The sequence below is a fragment of the Temnothorax curvispinosus genome, unplaced genomic scaffold (assembly GCF_003070985.1).
Source record: "Temnothorax curvispinosus isolate PA1 unplaced genomic scaffold, ASM307098v1 QBEX01014323.1, whole genome shotgun sequence".
Lineage (NCBI taxonomy): Eukaryota > Metazoa > Arthropoda > Insecta > Hymenoptera > Formicidae > Temnothorax > Temnothorax curvispinosus.
The window spans coordinates 60,148-75,900 of record NW_020224103.1 but is presented as its reverse complement, the minus strand read 5'-3'; the positions used below and the strand labels follow the sequence as shown (position 1 = coordinate 75,900).

General features: G+C 42.0%; 1 protein-coding gene across 1 annotated transcript in view; it reads left to right on the top strand.

The window, feature by feature from the left end:
* Positions 1-12,972, top strand: part of LOC112464572 (interleukin-1 receptor accessory protein-like 1-B) — a gene marked incomplete at its 5' end in the record, with an annotated part of 64,229 nt that extends 51,257 nt beyond the window's left edge. Inside the window, 2 exons of the mRNA XM_025031641.1 lie at positions 4,859-4,996; positions 10,620-12,972. Of these exons, the coding sequence (XP_024887409.1) occupies positions 4,859-4,996; positions 10,620-11,095 (614 nt within the window). The remainder of the gene's footprint in view (positions 1-4,858; positions 4,997-10,619) is intronic.
* Between the last annotated feature and the right edge of the window lie 2,781 nt (positions 12,973-15,753).

Sequence of the window (15,753 nt, the reverse complement as noted above, 5' to 3'; positions counted from 1 at the left end):
TCTTTCGAAAGTAGAAAATTCCGCCGAATTTTAATCCATCTAAAAGCAAGGAAAAGAACAGGAGGAGTAGAAGGGAGGGAAAAGAAGAATTTTCGCAGGCACAAAAGACGACGGCGGCGTCGTTTTATTCCTCTAGGACATTTTCCAGGAGGAAGAGTTCGCGTAAATAGGAGCCTCGATCTAGTTGAGGCTTAATGAGCTGCGTCCTTCCTTTTTTCTCTGGGTTTTTTTTCGTTTCCTCTTTCCTTCCTCCTTTTTGCTCACCTAACCGATCGCACTTTAATTCTTCCCGCCCTTTCGCAATTTACTTAAGTAACGCTAATTCCGCCGGGGGCAGGAACTTTCAAAGGATTTTACGCGGTCCCTTCTCTCTCTCTCTCTCTCTCTCTCTTTCTCGGCGTCGGCGCCGCGGCGTCGCCGTCGTTGCGCCGGGCGCTTCAATACTGCAGACACGCTGTAATATGAACGATGTAACTCGTTACACCGAGGTTTTCTCTTTGCATATTACGTTTAACAATTACGGCGGGATTATTACCGGCGTTTAGTCGTGCCTCACGATTAAAAATGACAGAGGTAGAGAAAGATTTAGTTCCTCCCTTTTCAGCTTGAAAACAGTAAAAATAAATACATGGAAACGTATTTATTTACGGAAGAAATATATAAAGCACGTTCAAATTCTGCATCAGTTATAATGAAATGTTATATTAACCACGTTGTCACATATCACTTTAAATTTGTGGAAGAGAATTGTTTTTACATAGTTTTCCGAATTCTCGACTATTTGTGGAAAAATCGAAATCCTATAAAAGACTTTTCTATTTGCGCATTAGTTTAATAAACACCACCGCTACCGGCGTTTAAGGGGGGAATTTCTTTTTTTTTTCGCTAAATTTATCGCTTTTTTCTCATTTTCTGGTGAAGAAACTATACAACGGATCAATGCGAAATTTGGCATGTGGATTTATTTATCTCTTATCTATTCACAAAAAAATTAAAAATTATTTCCTCCCAAAAATACGCCTCCCACCACCCTCGACGCGCGATGATCCCCAGTTGACGGTGTGCACGATTAGAGTCTTCCCATTAATCCTGCAACAAAAACCCAAGAACATTTTACTTTACACACATGTAGCTATCGTTTGACGAAAAAAAGCAATACGTTGAATATTTTTTTGTTTATAACAAAAAGATTGATCTATTTTTTTGGATCAATTGATATTTTGAGTTCAAAACATCACCGGATCCTCAATTTTTTTGTTCGCTTCGTCAAACGATAGCTACATGTGTGTAAAGTAAAATGTTCTTGGGTTTTTGTTGCGGGATTAATGAGAAGACTCAAATCGTGCACACCGTCAACTGGGGATCATCGCGCGTCGAAGAAGGTGAGAGGCGTATTTTTGGGAGAAAATGATTTTTAATTTTTGTGTGAATAAATAAAAGATAAATAAATCCACATGCCAAATTTCGCATTGATCCGTTGTATAGTTTCTTCACTAGAAAATTAGAAAAAAGCGATAAATTTAGCAAAAAAAAAAAAGAAATTCCTCCCTTAAACATATGCGAAATATATGTATAAAGCACGTTCAAATTCTGCATCAGTTATGATAAAAAATGTCATATTAACCACGTTGACACATATTTTAAATTTATGAAAAAAAAATTTTTTACAGTCCGGGCTATATATGGAAAAATTGAAGTCCCAGCACGAGGGACTTCTCTTGTCGCATTAGTTTAACAATTGCGATAGCATTTAAACTGGTTTCACGATAAAAAATGATGAAAGTAGAAATTATTCACTTTCTTTTCTTCCAGTTTGAAAACAATATAGGTATACTTAAATACGTGGAAACATATACTTTTCATATAAATGTGCGCTTTCACAATAAAATATTAACCACATATTATTTGTGGAAAAAAAAATGTTTTGACACTGTTTTTAGAATTTCGGGCTACCTTTGGAAAAATCGAAGTCCCAGAGTCGCGTCTCGTTTTTCTAAATTTACGAATTTGTCGGACTTTTCTCGTACACAGTTCTCGTCCCGTCCGGAGAGTTTCTTCGGTTTCCGCCCTCTAGAATTTCAAATAAACGTCAGGGGATAGAGGGCGACTAAAGAACACGTCGTGCTGACCTAAATCTTCGCGACAGCTCTACCTCTTCGACGTCGTTTACCCTCACGCGCGCCGACGAGGAGAGCAGAGCATCGTCGCCGAGCCGCAGCGTCGCGTCGGGCCCAATTACGGCGGGGCCGGCAATTTGCGGCATTAGCCATGCAACGAGATATCATTAGGCCGGCCGGCTGCACCGCGGTCGGGTCCGACCGAGATGATACCGTCACGTCGTGCCGAGGATCTCGGCCGGTCGAGTAAACGAGCACGCCGCCGCGGCGGATCGCGCTAATGGCAACGGGCGACGTCTCGCGCGCCGCGAGTTCCCGGAATCCGCCGGTAATCGTCGTAATTTTCTCTCTCCGCATCCCCGTATAAGGCGGCGATGTCGTGGGACATTCGTTCGCTCGTGAGAAATCGAGCGCGACAACGCGACGTTTCCGCCGCGCCGCGCCGGCCGGGGACACTTTCGCGAGAGAGAAAGAGAGAGCGGGCCGGTCGCGCTGGTGGGCCTCTCCGACTCGATCAGTCCGCTAATTGCAAAAGAAGTGTGTAAGATTACGTGGACAAATGTAAAAATCACACGATTTCCAGATCGTGTGATTTTTAATTGTCGCTTGTATAATTTTACATACTTTCTTGCAGCATAAAATATTGTTGGTTTATCAAAAAATCTAATCCTTTCAAAACTGTACAGTCATGATTCTCTGGAGCTTGGATCTTTTCAAAAGTAATCTGAAATTCCCAAAGTTACAGGAAGAAAGATTTCTACAAATCTGAAAAAAAAGAGCGATATGTATAATAATTACGCATTGCTACGATATTTCACTGTGACAGAGTTTCGATGTGCCTTATGTACGTTTTTCATAAATAAATATGTAGGTATTTGTGTATTCTTAAATGCGCAAAGAAATTTTCAATGTCTAAAAAGACAAGCTCTAAATCCTGTTTCCATCATTTTTAATTATAGGACACGGTTAAACGATGATATTTTATGTTCTGTATTAAATGAAGATAAAAACATATTTTATTTTTTCGTCACTTTGGACATTTTTGTTGATGAATCGATGTGGATTTTTATTGTCTTGAATAATTTGATGCGGAAAGGCCCTATATAGTGATCGATAAACAAAATTAAAAATAAACGAGAAAGAGAAAATACGCGATTCTATGAAAAAGAAACTAAAAGTGGCCTTGAAAATAATTTATAGAAAACACACCGTGATCAATATGGATGGCTGTACCGAATTATTCACGACGACGAAAAAAAATTGCATTGATCCGCTGGCGGCGGATGAATATTTAAGGGAACGAAATTTACCCATTAAATATTTGTGCGTTTTTAATTTAAATTTTCAAGCTGCGCTTCACGAGTTGCTCGAAAAACGATTATGTTTACTTCGCGATGAAATACGGAATTACTGTTGAACATCAGCTAAGATGTTGATATACGCTAATTTCCTAAGCGGTGTGCAAATGCTTTCGTTAACGTTACGTTTCGCCTTAACACAGCGAGGCGCTCGATTAGGCGACATTTTGCAATTATTTAAACGATCTCGGTAACGATCGTAGTCTTAATTGTCGCGGGGGCTATTCCGCGTTCGCCGTTTCCTTCAAGATCCCTCCCCAGTATTCCGCGCGCGTACGATCCGATAAATAAACGTCAGAATTACGGTAAAACTAAAGGGCGACGTCGTAATCGATTTCCTTAACCGCCGTTTCCTCCCGCGCCCCGTCATACAAGCGCCCTCGCCCATTACGGCGCACATTATTTACCTCTATGGGACATTTTGCGCGCATAGTGGCGGCGCGCGGGCGATAACGATTTAATCTATTTCTCGAGTGAACGGTTACGCGCGCGCGCGCGCGGCTCCGACTACGCGGAAAATAAATTTCGAGTAAACGGAAGCGATAATGCGCGAATTATTACGCCCTCTCCCCTCCCCCCAACCTCTCTATCTCCCACCTCATCATCCTGTTCCACTTAAACTCGTTCTCGGGATCGCACGAGATTCGCGGAGAAACGCCAAATTCCTGTTTTATATTCATAAGGGGGCGCGAATCTTCCCCCTTCCGACAGAGCTCAATTGGTGCCCCTTATTATCACGTCGGAAAGTTATTTAATCTGTTCTGAACTTTGTCCGATCGATTTTGAGTGGTTCGAGGATCGATCGAAAGAAAATCAAAGACGTCGACCTAAAAATCCCAATATTTATTGCATATAGGGGGAGTCCGGGAGACTTGACCATAGAGGAGAGTTGAGCCACTTCAAATATCTCGTTCAAATTTTGAACAAAGAGCTCAATCCGAGCACGTTAAAACGCGTTTGTCTTAATCACAGTCGAAACGCACTACCAATCGTCATGTTGTCACGTGCTCGGATTGAGCTCTTTGTTCAAAATTTGAACGAGATATTTGAATTGGTTCAACTCTCCTCTATGGTCAAGTCTCCCGGACTCCCCTTACCTTGTGTTTTCTAAAAAGGTTCGTTAACCCTTGAATCCATGAAAGAACTCAAAGGAAGATTCTTAACTACATTCTTATGAATACACATTGCGAGGACATTTAAGGTTTCTATGAAAATTATCCGGAAGGGTTAAGGGAAAAAGGGAAAGGGAGACCGAAAGAGACATGCAAACTCATTTATCTGTCCACGAATTGAACTAACTGTTACGACCCCGTTTTGGTTCAGCTTGGCCCAGTTGACGGGGGAGCGCGAGTAATCACGAAACCGCATGACTATGCATTGCAGACGGGAAGGAATGCGACGCCCTGGTGTGCTACCACGAGAAGGACTCGAGCCTGGTGATCGGCATTGTGATACCCACGCTGGAGTCCAGGCATCGGTACAAGTGCGCGGCGCTGGAGTTGTCTCAGCTGAATCACAATTGTAAGTACCCCACGGCCACTACCGCCGTTAATTAGCGGCGACGACGACACCACCTCCACCTCTCCCTCCTTCTCCCTCCTCACGTCGGTTAATTACGTAGTCTCGTAGCGACAGCTACGGAAATATCCGCGGAATACGAGAGTACCCACTTCGAGGAGAAACACCTGTGCTCCTTTCCCCCCTCGATCCCTCGAGTCATTTCTCAATCTTTTCCCTCGACGATACTCATGGCGCTTTCAAGGATTTCAAGAGGAAGAGGTTTGTTTAAGTTATTTCATCTCTCTTCTTTTGAACGGTCGTCTCTCTTCCTAGAATCGCGAGAAGTCGTTCACGTAAAGTTCCAAATTTCTTTTGAATTTACGCGTTATCGAATTTTTTCCGTAAACGTTGCGAGAGAGAAAGAAATAGAAAGATGAAAAAAAAGGAAGAAAGAGAGAACGGAGTATCGAATTCAGTAGCAGTGACACGAAAAAGATCTTTATCGTGTTATATAAGGAATGAAGACTCTCCTTTAAAAACAAAGAAGAACAGAAAGACGGTGAAAAAGGAAAGAGGAAAAAGAAGAGAGAGAGAAAAAGACAGAATAAACGTCGTGCACTCGATGAGACTCCCTACGGGGTTTATTTTGCGGTGCATCCCGCGGCGATGCGGCCCGTATGCGGCAAATATAAGCGCAGGGCGGCGAGGGGGGTGGACGAGGGGGTGGATATTTCAGTAGCGGCGAATGTGGGCCACGAATTGCGGTTTGATATAAGTAACTTTAATTACAGGGGGGGTGCGCAGTTCATGAATTAGAGCTAAATAAAAGTCGCCCTTCTCTCGCTCGGATCCACGAGAGCAGTCGCGCGAAATCGGATTAGCTACCGGCGATAATACGACAGAGGTATTATCGATCGCGGTTTCGTCGAGAGAGACGAGAGGCGGAATTAGAGAGGCGCGTAATATGGACGCGTTGCGTCTCGTGGGCGATTTAATTTAGAGAATGCGGATCCAAATTAAGACAAAGATCAAACGCGATGCATGTATTGTAAGAGGCGTGGGTGTAATGCGGGATGGGAATTGCAACCGTTATTATTTACGTGAAACTGAATTAAAGATTACAATATGTCATCGAATTGCGATGTGCAAATAACGTAAGAGGAATATAATTTAAATTGAAGATTTGAAAATGTAGAATGCTATATATTGGAAAATGTCAAAATCTATTTTGATGCAGAGATTTTAAGAATATTAATTAATATTTTTTTTTTTTAATTTAATTTAAAAGCATTACGGAATTGCAATCGTCATTATTTATGTGGGATCGAATTATAGTTGATTGTTTTGATACAATTTTTTAATTTAAAAGTCTTTACACATTTATCGTTTCCTTTTTTTTTCATTATTTTAGTGCTCTCAGCTCTCACGCTTTAAAGGAAATCGCGATATTTTTGCGCGAAGGCTCGAGTCTATTTCTTGAATTTCTAAAATTACGGGACCGTGAAGGTACCCAATTATGCGCGCATAGATCCCTAAACCACAAAGGCACGCAATTGGATCGAATTGCGCGTCGCGTCGGAACAGGGAAGCCAGCAAAATACGCGTCGTTCTCCTCTCCGTTTTGTTCTGCCGCTGCCAGTCCGATTGTAACATCGAAACCACGTGGTTAACAATGTGGGGCAATTTCTCTTTCTCTCTTTCTCCTCTCTGTCTCGTCTCTTTTTCCGCTTCTCACGCGATGGTTCGGCGATCCTACTACCACGTGGTAGCGCGGGGAATTTGTCGGGGCAATTTATTTCAGTACAGAGACGATTTGCAACCCGGCAGACCCGATCACGGAAAGATCGTTATTCGTGTGGAGATGCGCGGAAGAGGGGGAGGGTCCTCGCGGTATAACCGGAAGCGATGGGGACCTTACGGTGAATCGTGGGAATCACGGCAACTTGGTAACTTGGCAAATTGAATTAGAAAGTTCGCCGCTCTCTCGGCCGCGGAGTGTCTCGTTTGTCTCCGCGCGGTATCGAATTAGGTGCACGGGGAATCCCATGTGTACGACCGCGATATTTTCGGGCCGCGAAATTGGCGAGGGATAGGACGTGGATGGGTGCCGGGAGTCGCGTGAATAGGAAGATGTAGCGTAAACGCGAATCACGAGGAATATCCTGCATTTAAAATCTGATTACTGTCATAATGGACGGAAGTAAAACTGGCACGAGTAAAGCGAACTGAAGTAATTATCAAGCTAACAAACGGGATGGAGATATAATTAGTATCTTGATTCGCGTTGGCAAATCAATAAAATTATAGTCAAAATTGGTACGAATAAACTATAGTAATTATCGAGCTGAAGCAGCTATCAACCGGGATGGAAAATATAAGCTTACGGTATCTCGATTTGCATCGTCAAATCAGATGTATAATAATTGATTTAAATGAAAGTGACGAAACTGACAAATTGAGATAATCATCAACCGTCAACAGGGACAAAAAATACTGAAGAAGAAAAGATATTGAAAAAAAATCTACAAAGCAGAATATAAGGAATATAAATAAGGAATTTGAGGAATATAAGAAATGTAAGCAAGAATCTTGCTAAGAACAATTATTGTAGCCGATAATTTTTTTCGAATTGTTCAGCTTGTCATTCCACCCTGAGCCGATCATCCCGTACGCGTAGTGTGTAGTCTGTATACGCGCATCGAGCTGCGAACAAGCAGCCAGCTCGTAGCTCTCTCTCAGATTGCGCGCTTCGCTCTCAGACAACATTAGCGAACTGATTACAATCGTCCGATTAGCCGACATGCTCGTTACCTTACTGCTCTAAGCCGATTGCGCGGAGCGCGGAATGCGTTCTATCGTTCTCCAATGGGGTGCGCGATCGGGTAACGTGTACGGGTCAAACGCCCCGTCGTCGGTTCTGTATCCCCGACCCTAAATATACACCGTCGCGCACGCCTTGGCACACCGTGTACTCTGCTAATTACGATATCCTGATTACACGGCTTATGACTTTGCCTGCATCCGGCCTGCACATGATGGCCGCCGCCGCCGAGTTGTGCTTCGAGGTAGCGAAAGGGGGGCTACCCCGCAGGATTTAACGCAATGAACTTCGGCGCGGCGCTGGTCCAGCAGGTCAGCCGGCCGAACGTTTGATAGTCAATGAACAAAGTTCGCTATCAAAGCGACCGGGATTTCGCGTGTCCGCAGGGGACTCGTGATTTTCTCCCGGTACGCGAGGTACCCAGGGGCCAGACTTCGGAAAGTTTCGCCGCCCGTTCACGAGTGACGATGATGAGCCAATCAGCCCTCGAACCTGGGTCCTCTACTCGCGGTTCGATTAATCCCAACACTTACTACGGGGATCTTCGTTGACCTCGGTAAATTTGAATTTTGATGAAACTCCGGGACCTATACGCACTGTACCCGAGATCGGGAATACTTCGGTGTCCGTTCACGGTTGAGTAACTCACTTCGATCTCCCGCAACGGGGATTTTATATCAAGTTACGTTAACTAGTTTCGCGGCGTAACCAAAGTTATAATTTGCAAATCGATCCTTCGGACTGTACATAAGAATAACGCCCTTAATCGGAAATGACTGATCAAAAGACAAAAATTTAACTCTTTGCGGCCGAAGCTATTTCCAATTTCGTAAATTCGTGCATTGAGAGAATCGCTCGGTTTAATTAAATAATCTTAAACATTACTGGTTGCGGAAAAAAAATTAAAGTTTATGTGGGCTCGATGAAGAAATTGGAAATAGGCGAGATAAATTTCATGATGTAGCCTTTTCGGCGTCGTTTTATCAAATTCTTTAGACGCCATCGAATAATTTCGCTTCATTATAAACATCGCTTTAACTTCTCGCTCGCCCACAGTCGATACCGATCCCAACTATTTTTCGCAAATGAGCGAGGATCAAGTATTTCGTCCTTAATCTGATCTGATTGATCCAACGTGAATCAAAGAATGTTTATTACAGAGGAATTTATGGAGATATTAAAAATATCCCAACTATCTTTCGCAAATGAGCGAGGATCAAGTATTTCGTCCTTCATCTGATCTGATTGATCCAACGTGAATCAAAGAATGTTTATTACAGAGGAATTTATGGAGATATTAAAAATATATTTTGCTGATCATAATTGCATACAAATTCGAATACTTAAAGACCTATGCAGTACACTGTGACAAAGTACAACTCGATAGGATCGCAAAAGACTAAAAAGCGAGTTGCTTCCAATTCTTCAGCTTCGAAATCGAGAGTACAATTTTGTTAAACGGAGACGCGAATCTAAGGAATTAAAAAGGATATAACAGCACAATTGAATTACTAAATAGATTACTTACATGTTCGCACGGAGATCGAATCGTGTCGATCGAATCTTCTCCCTCAAGATCCCTCTCTTTAATCCCCCTCGGGCTTACAATTTGACGAAACACGTTTCCCAAATTGAGTTGCTCACCTTCTCGACAGCTGTCTGTCAGAGAGAGCACCTCTGGAGAGGGAACACCATTTTCTCAACGGTTCCTGATTTAATACCGATTTTAATCAAACTCGGCGTATTTACACACACACACACACACACACACATACGCACGCACGCACGCACGAACACACGCATACTTCGGCTCCCCGTTTCATTTGGAGTTAACGAAGTTTTCCCTGGAAACAACGAGGCGTAACGCCGGCATCTATTCAGTCGATCAGTTTTTGCTAAGCTCGCCTGCATCAAGGCCGGATATACACGGTGGCGCGCGGTATAACTCATACATTATCCCGGGTGGCATAGGGAACTCCCGGGCCTTTTTATTGCTTGCGCGCCGCACCGCCGCCGGTTTGCTTTCACTTTATCGCCCGTGAAATCCAGCCGTCCGCTCCGCCCGCGGCGGACAATATTTCCAGAGTGCCTCTGGGAAAGTGTATAAATTCAGCGCGACGCCGCCCGAGTTGACTCTGTAATCGGACCGCGAACAAACCCCCTAAAAAAAAATATATATATATATATATATATCGCGACTCCGATGCCTCTGTCGAAAATTGAGATTTATCTGCGCTTCCGATAGTAATTGTGCGATAACGCCGATAACGCGCACTTCTCAAGTGTCTCATTATCAAGAAATCATCAGGGAAGCTCTTAAACTTGGAGAAACCACTCTGTCCGAGTTGTCAAGAAAAACCGATTCTAAAGAATTTGGGACAATTTTCTCTCATCTCTGAAAGGATTTTTTTTTAAGATTCTGAGAATATTGAAATTTCCTTCTCTGAAATTTTCCGAAGCTTGCGAATTATTTCTGTTTTTAATTCCTAGTTTGAATCTAATTTTAATATTAAATATTAAATTAATATTTAATATTAAAAGTGACATGTTAATTGTTAATTATAATTTATTATTTTGTATTTAATTATTTATGTAATTTAATAATTTATATAATTTAATTTAATAATTTATGATGTTTAACCAGCGTAATATCATCATATAATTTCAGCTTATATAAATATGTCTTTTCTTTATTTTTATTAATTAATTTATTTTTATTCTTGACTTTGTCATCCACTTTTCTAACTAAATTATTGTTGCTGAAGAAGACTAAATACAATCGAAATGTTCGAAACGTTCTAAATACTTAGTGGTATTTCGCAGGGAGCCTGGAGATCAGTCCGCACGCCAACACGGCCCGGCGAGTCATCGTCGTGCTCAGCCCCGCTTCCCTGGACAACATCTGGACGGACGCGAGCGTCGGCGCGGTCCTGAAGCAGCTGTCCTCGCTGCCGACCCGGGCGATCGTCGTTACGCTGAAGAGACTGCCGAGCACGACGGCGACGATCGCGAAGCGATCGCGGCGTGATCGCCGCGACGCCGACAGCATCTCCTTCGACCGGCTGAAGATCCTGTCCTGGCAGGACGGCGGTGGCGGCGGCAGCGGAGACGGCAGCAACGGCACCACGTTCGGTAGCGGCGGTCACAAGTTCTGGTACAAACTGAGGCTGGCGATGCCGGCGATGCGGCCGGTCGCGTCCGAGACCGGCTGCCAATCGGTCGCGATGATAGTGCAGGCTAACGGCAAGTGCGGACAGCAAAAGGCACGCTCGCGCGAGAGCCTAGAGGTCCTTGTCTAAGGATCACGCGGATGAGAGTGCGAGACGCTCATCTCAAGCCGTGGTTCCCACGAGAAAAATCTTCTCGATCCGATTTGCCAATCTTGGAATTCCCTCGAGGCGAGAGGGTCTCGAGGTCGCGTCTGTGCGATTCCGATCCCGAGGATCCCCGCGCGAGAGGAATCCTTTCGCTTTTGATATCGATTCGGCAAAAGAATTGCGAGGCGACCTCGATTTCGGCGGCGGCGACGGCCTCAGAAGTCTCGGGATCTCCGTTCCGATCCCTCTCGAGAATCCTGGCGAGAGGGATCTTTCGTTCGTGATACCGATTTTCGGGAAGAAATCGCGAAGCGAGACGTCGCGATGCCGACGATCCGAATCTCGCGCAAAGGGCCTCGAGGCCCTTGCTTAGGACGTTTATTTTCGAGAACTCCGTAAAAGGTACGATTGTTGTCCTTGATAAGAGAGAAAAAAAATCGCGGAGCTCTTTCGATTTCGGTCGCGAAATTTGAAGCGAAACTCGAGAGATTGGAAGGCACGGTCTTCTTCGATCTGGAGATGGTGCAAATTATAAGAAACAGGCGAAAAAGGCGCGTCGCGACTTTGTGACGTTATCACATCGCGATCGATTTTCTCGCGAATCGCGTCGAGATTGGAAAGCAAATTCGATTTAGCGTCGCGACGCGAAGGAGAAGCTGCGGGCGCGCGGCACCGTGAAATAGAATCAAACGTCAGTTCCGGAATCTTCCTTAGATTCCCGGAAGCTTGATTCTCTCGCCCGAGTTTTTGAGCTCGAAATTATGAACTCTTCAACCTTAGGTCGCGCGATCTTCGGTCGAAGAGGCTTGATCTTAAATTAGGGAAAAGAATTTCGTTGAAATCGCGAATCTCTCGTACCAAAATACGCGATTTTTTGTGATCCACGCGGCAAATCCGTTCGCGACTGCCTCTCGAACATCCGTGTAGTTGGCGGACTATACAGTTGGAATGCAGTTACGTAAGGGGGAACGCCTAAACGGGAATTTATGCGAGGTGCAACTGCTTTCAACTGCATCGACGTGGCAGTGCGAGTCGGCGGTGCGAAGCGTGAATTTGCTATACTCGTGATAAGTTCGCGGCTCGTGATAAGTTCGATGGAAATGTTGAAGACGCGTAGGGACCTTTGTACAATTTTTTTTTATCGTCGGACGAGTGAATTTTTTGATAAGATGTAAAAATTGGGAGGTATTCCCCGTTAACAGGGACGATACAGAGACAGAAGGGACGAAGGATTGTTTGGCGCGGATGTGCTGATCATTGAAAGTGAGTTCGATCCTTTGTGAATGCAATGTTTTTTAATGCAGCGGCTTCTACGCGATTGAAAGTTTTAATATTGTATTGCGTAATATTTATTTCAAAATGAAGAGATCGCGACTTATTTCCTTTCACTGACTGACACATTGCGTGAAAGAACGTAAAAAACAGTGACTGAAAAGATGTGTACTGTGATCGGTGATTTTTTAATCCTTGAATTTTCGGATTCTTTGCATCTTGTGTTTTTAAAGTTTTAGATCCTAAACTTCTTGAAACTTTGAATCTTTAAGTCTCTTCGGACAAATCAAGATTTTTCTATTTTTTGAATTTCTCGAATTACAAGTTCTTATTTGCGAAAAATGAGAAATTGTCAACAAGCCTCCGTGAGATTTTAAATAAATATATTAAGGCCTGATAATCAAAAAGACGAGGACCCTCGCACAACTCGACGCTTATTTGTTTGCTGAATTGACGATATGAAGGATACGTAGCAGTCGGAGATTCTTTAATCTTTGAATTCTTATTCTTTAAAACTTATATTCTTGAAGATTTGATTTTGGTAATCTTTAAAATTTAGAAATTACTTTTATTTAAAAATGTATCGAAATTAACCCTAGAATCCATGACTGGGGTCGATTTCGACCCCAGGCGAACTTTGAACTACGCTCCTGAGCTAGCGAGTGACATTATTGACTCAGGACCTGAACCATAATTCATTTCAACTTTCTAAAAGTAGGGTTATGTCGGGCGCAGCGTTAGTTGTTCGCTAGCAGTGAAGTAGCACAATCGCAAAGCGGGCGTGGGGTCGATATCGACCCCAGTCGTGACTTGCCGTTTGAGTTTCGTCACGGTAAGTTAATTTTATTTTTTTGCTAGAATCAATATATATCATGTATTATTACGTAATCTGAGCATAAATAGTCATAAATATTATTTAAGACGAAATATCACACAATTTAGTCGGTAAAAATCCCGTTGCCTATAGAAGATTGACATTTCGCAGAAAATGGCTGGGCGATATAATGTTTCATTTTTTTCATATTTTTTACTATTTTGTATCAAATAAAAATGAAATAATACTTAAAATACAATTTTTTATGGTTTTTTCATCGACTTTTTCCGTATTTCAACTTTGCGAATTTCTTCATCTTTATAGTCCCAAATAAATATACTTTTTGAACAGAACATAGCGATGACAATTTTTTTCTAATAGTCTAATGTGTCCTCTTTAAAACCCCGTTTGAATTTTTAAAATCGGTTGATTACAAAAAAAGATACAAATTTTTGTTTAAAAAAAGAGGTTTTTGCTGATTTTCTGCGTTTTTCAGTCTTTAAATGGATTTTTCACTAACTAAACTTGAGTAAAATTAAATTTACCGTATACCATTCTCTTCGTTATTAAAAAACGAAGAAATTCATGTAGGTTTAAAGGCCCTTTATTTCTGTAGGACCGGTTTTACGATCAAATAAAGCGTGGGGTCGATATTGCCCCCAGTCATGGATTAGAAGGTCAAAAAAATGATACATGGATTCTAGGGTTAAGTTTTGCAAAAAAAATTCGATAAATACTAAATTTTGGTAAATTTGAAAGATTAGGAATCAATTTTTAAAAAATTTTGTAGTCAAATTTTGTAATAAACATTCTAAAGTTTCGCTTTACGTAACATTTCAACCATTTGTTCTAAATAGAGAGCTAAAGTAAAGTCTTTCTCGCTTAGGAAGTCCGTTTTAACTCCATCTTCCTTTATTTTATAATACTTTATCCCGTTTCTGCCTTTTTTTTTATTTTTTTATTTTTGCATCAATTTTTTGTTATGTATTTTTTTCTATAAATAGCCTACATAAAGAAAAGATACTTCTGCCAATATTTTACAAATTTTTGTAAAGGCTATTTATAGAAAAGATTCAACAATTAACCTCGAGATTAATATAAAAAAATCCGATAGAGAATCTAATGTTTTTATAAAAAATTGTTAAATGATTCAAAATCATAAAATTCCAAGTCTGGCAATATAATCCTAATGATTTTTTAATGCATAAAATTTTTGCAAAATTTTTTGTACGAGCGAGAGTGCGATTACTAACTCTAAACAGTGGGGGCAGATTTAATTAAATCCTTTGCAGGCATTTAATCAACTGAACGAGGAGACGAAATTATAAAAATGTATCATCGTTATGCACGTAATCATGAAAATTTCTCCGTGTATAAATAATTTAAATACTCCCGGCAGGGAGTCTATTTGCTTTCCACAATCGACGATCGATTTCGTTATCCCAGCATTCCGACTGTTCCGAAGGGCGAAAAGAGTGTGGAGAGATGGAATTGCGCAGTCTTCCTTCTCGCGTGCGTGATGATAACTTCATTATCGGCGTTTCGTTATCACTGGCGTTCTATTGTCCTTTCCTTTTTTAACGCGCTGCTGTTCTTTGTACATATATATTGGGAGTTTATATTTATTTAGCTAGTTACGTTATATTTATATATACCATTGCGTAAGTTTTAGCCAAACCCTTTAACCGGTAAAACAGCTTCTGAAGTTCCGTTCGAAGGCGACTGAAGGATCTTCGAAGAAATTCGAGAGTCTGAAAAAATTCAAAACGCACACGCCGTTTAGGTGTTTAACACATTGCCAATATTGCCATTGTGATCACTTGTGACTGACGCTATCAAAATTTTTCAAAACGCTTGTAAAAAGTAAATACTGTTTAACATAAAATTATTATTTAATTATATCACACAATATATTTATCATATTTCATCATAATCTATTATATTTTATTAATTTTTTTATATTTTTATATATTTGTGATAATGCAAATTCTACTGTAGCGTACATGGTAAGTCACATAAAAATCGCTGGGCAGGCAACGTGTTATATATCTGAATATTCCTAAATATCCGATGTATAAAAATCTCGAAGTCCAATTATCGAGGATATATGCAGAGCACACATTGTTGCATTTATTTATATATTTTATAATATATAATTTATACATACCTATAACTGCGTGCGAATACCGGTTAAAGGGTTACGCAATCGCGGGTTCGCGCCGCGGTGCGTTGCGCCGTTGACACCGTCGGCGACGTCTTTCTAAAGATCCGGTCTTCTCTCGGGGGCCGTAACGGGGCGATTCCCCGTTAACGCTCGGCGCAAGCCCGGATCAGTTGCCTCGGTACGTTAATATGTATAAGCGTTTTATACTGTTTTATATATGGGGACGCTCCTCGAGACTGTCCTGGAACTCCCCGGGCGCACAATCGGTGTCGGTAATCGTCGCTTGTCGCAATTCATCTCCCGGGAGCGAGACGGGGGACGGGGGGGGGCAACACTCGGTTTCTTGGCCCCCTCCCCGAATATCCGGACGCTCGATAAACGATATTTTCT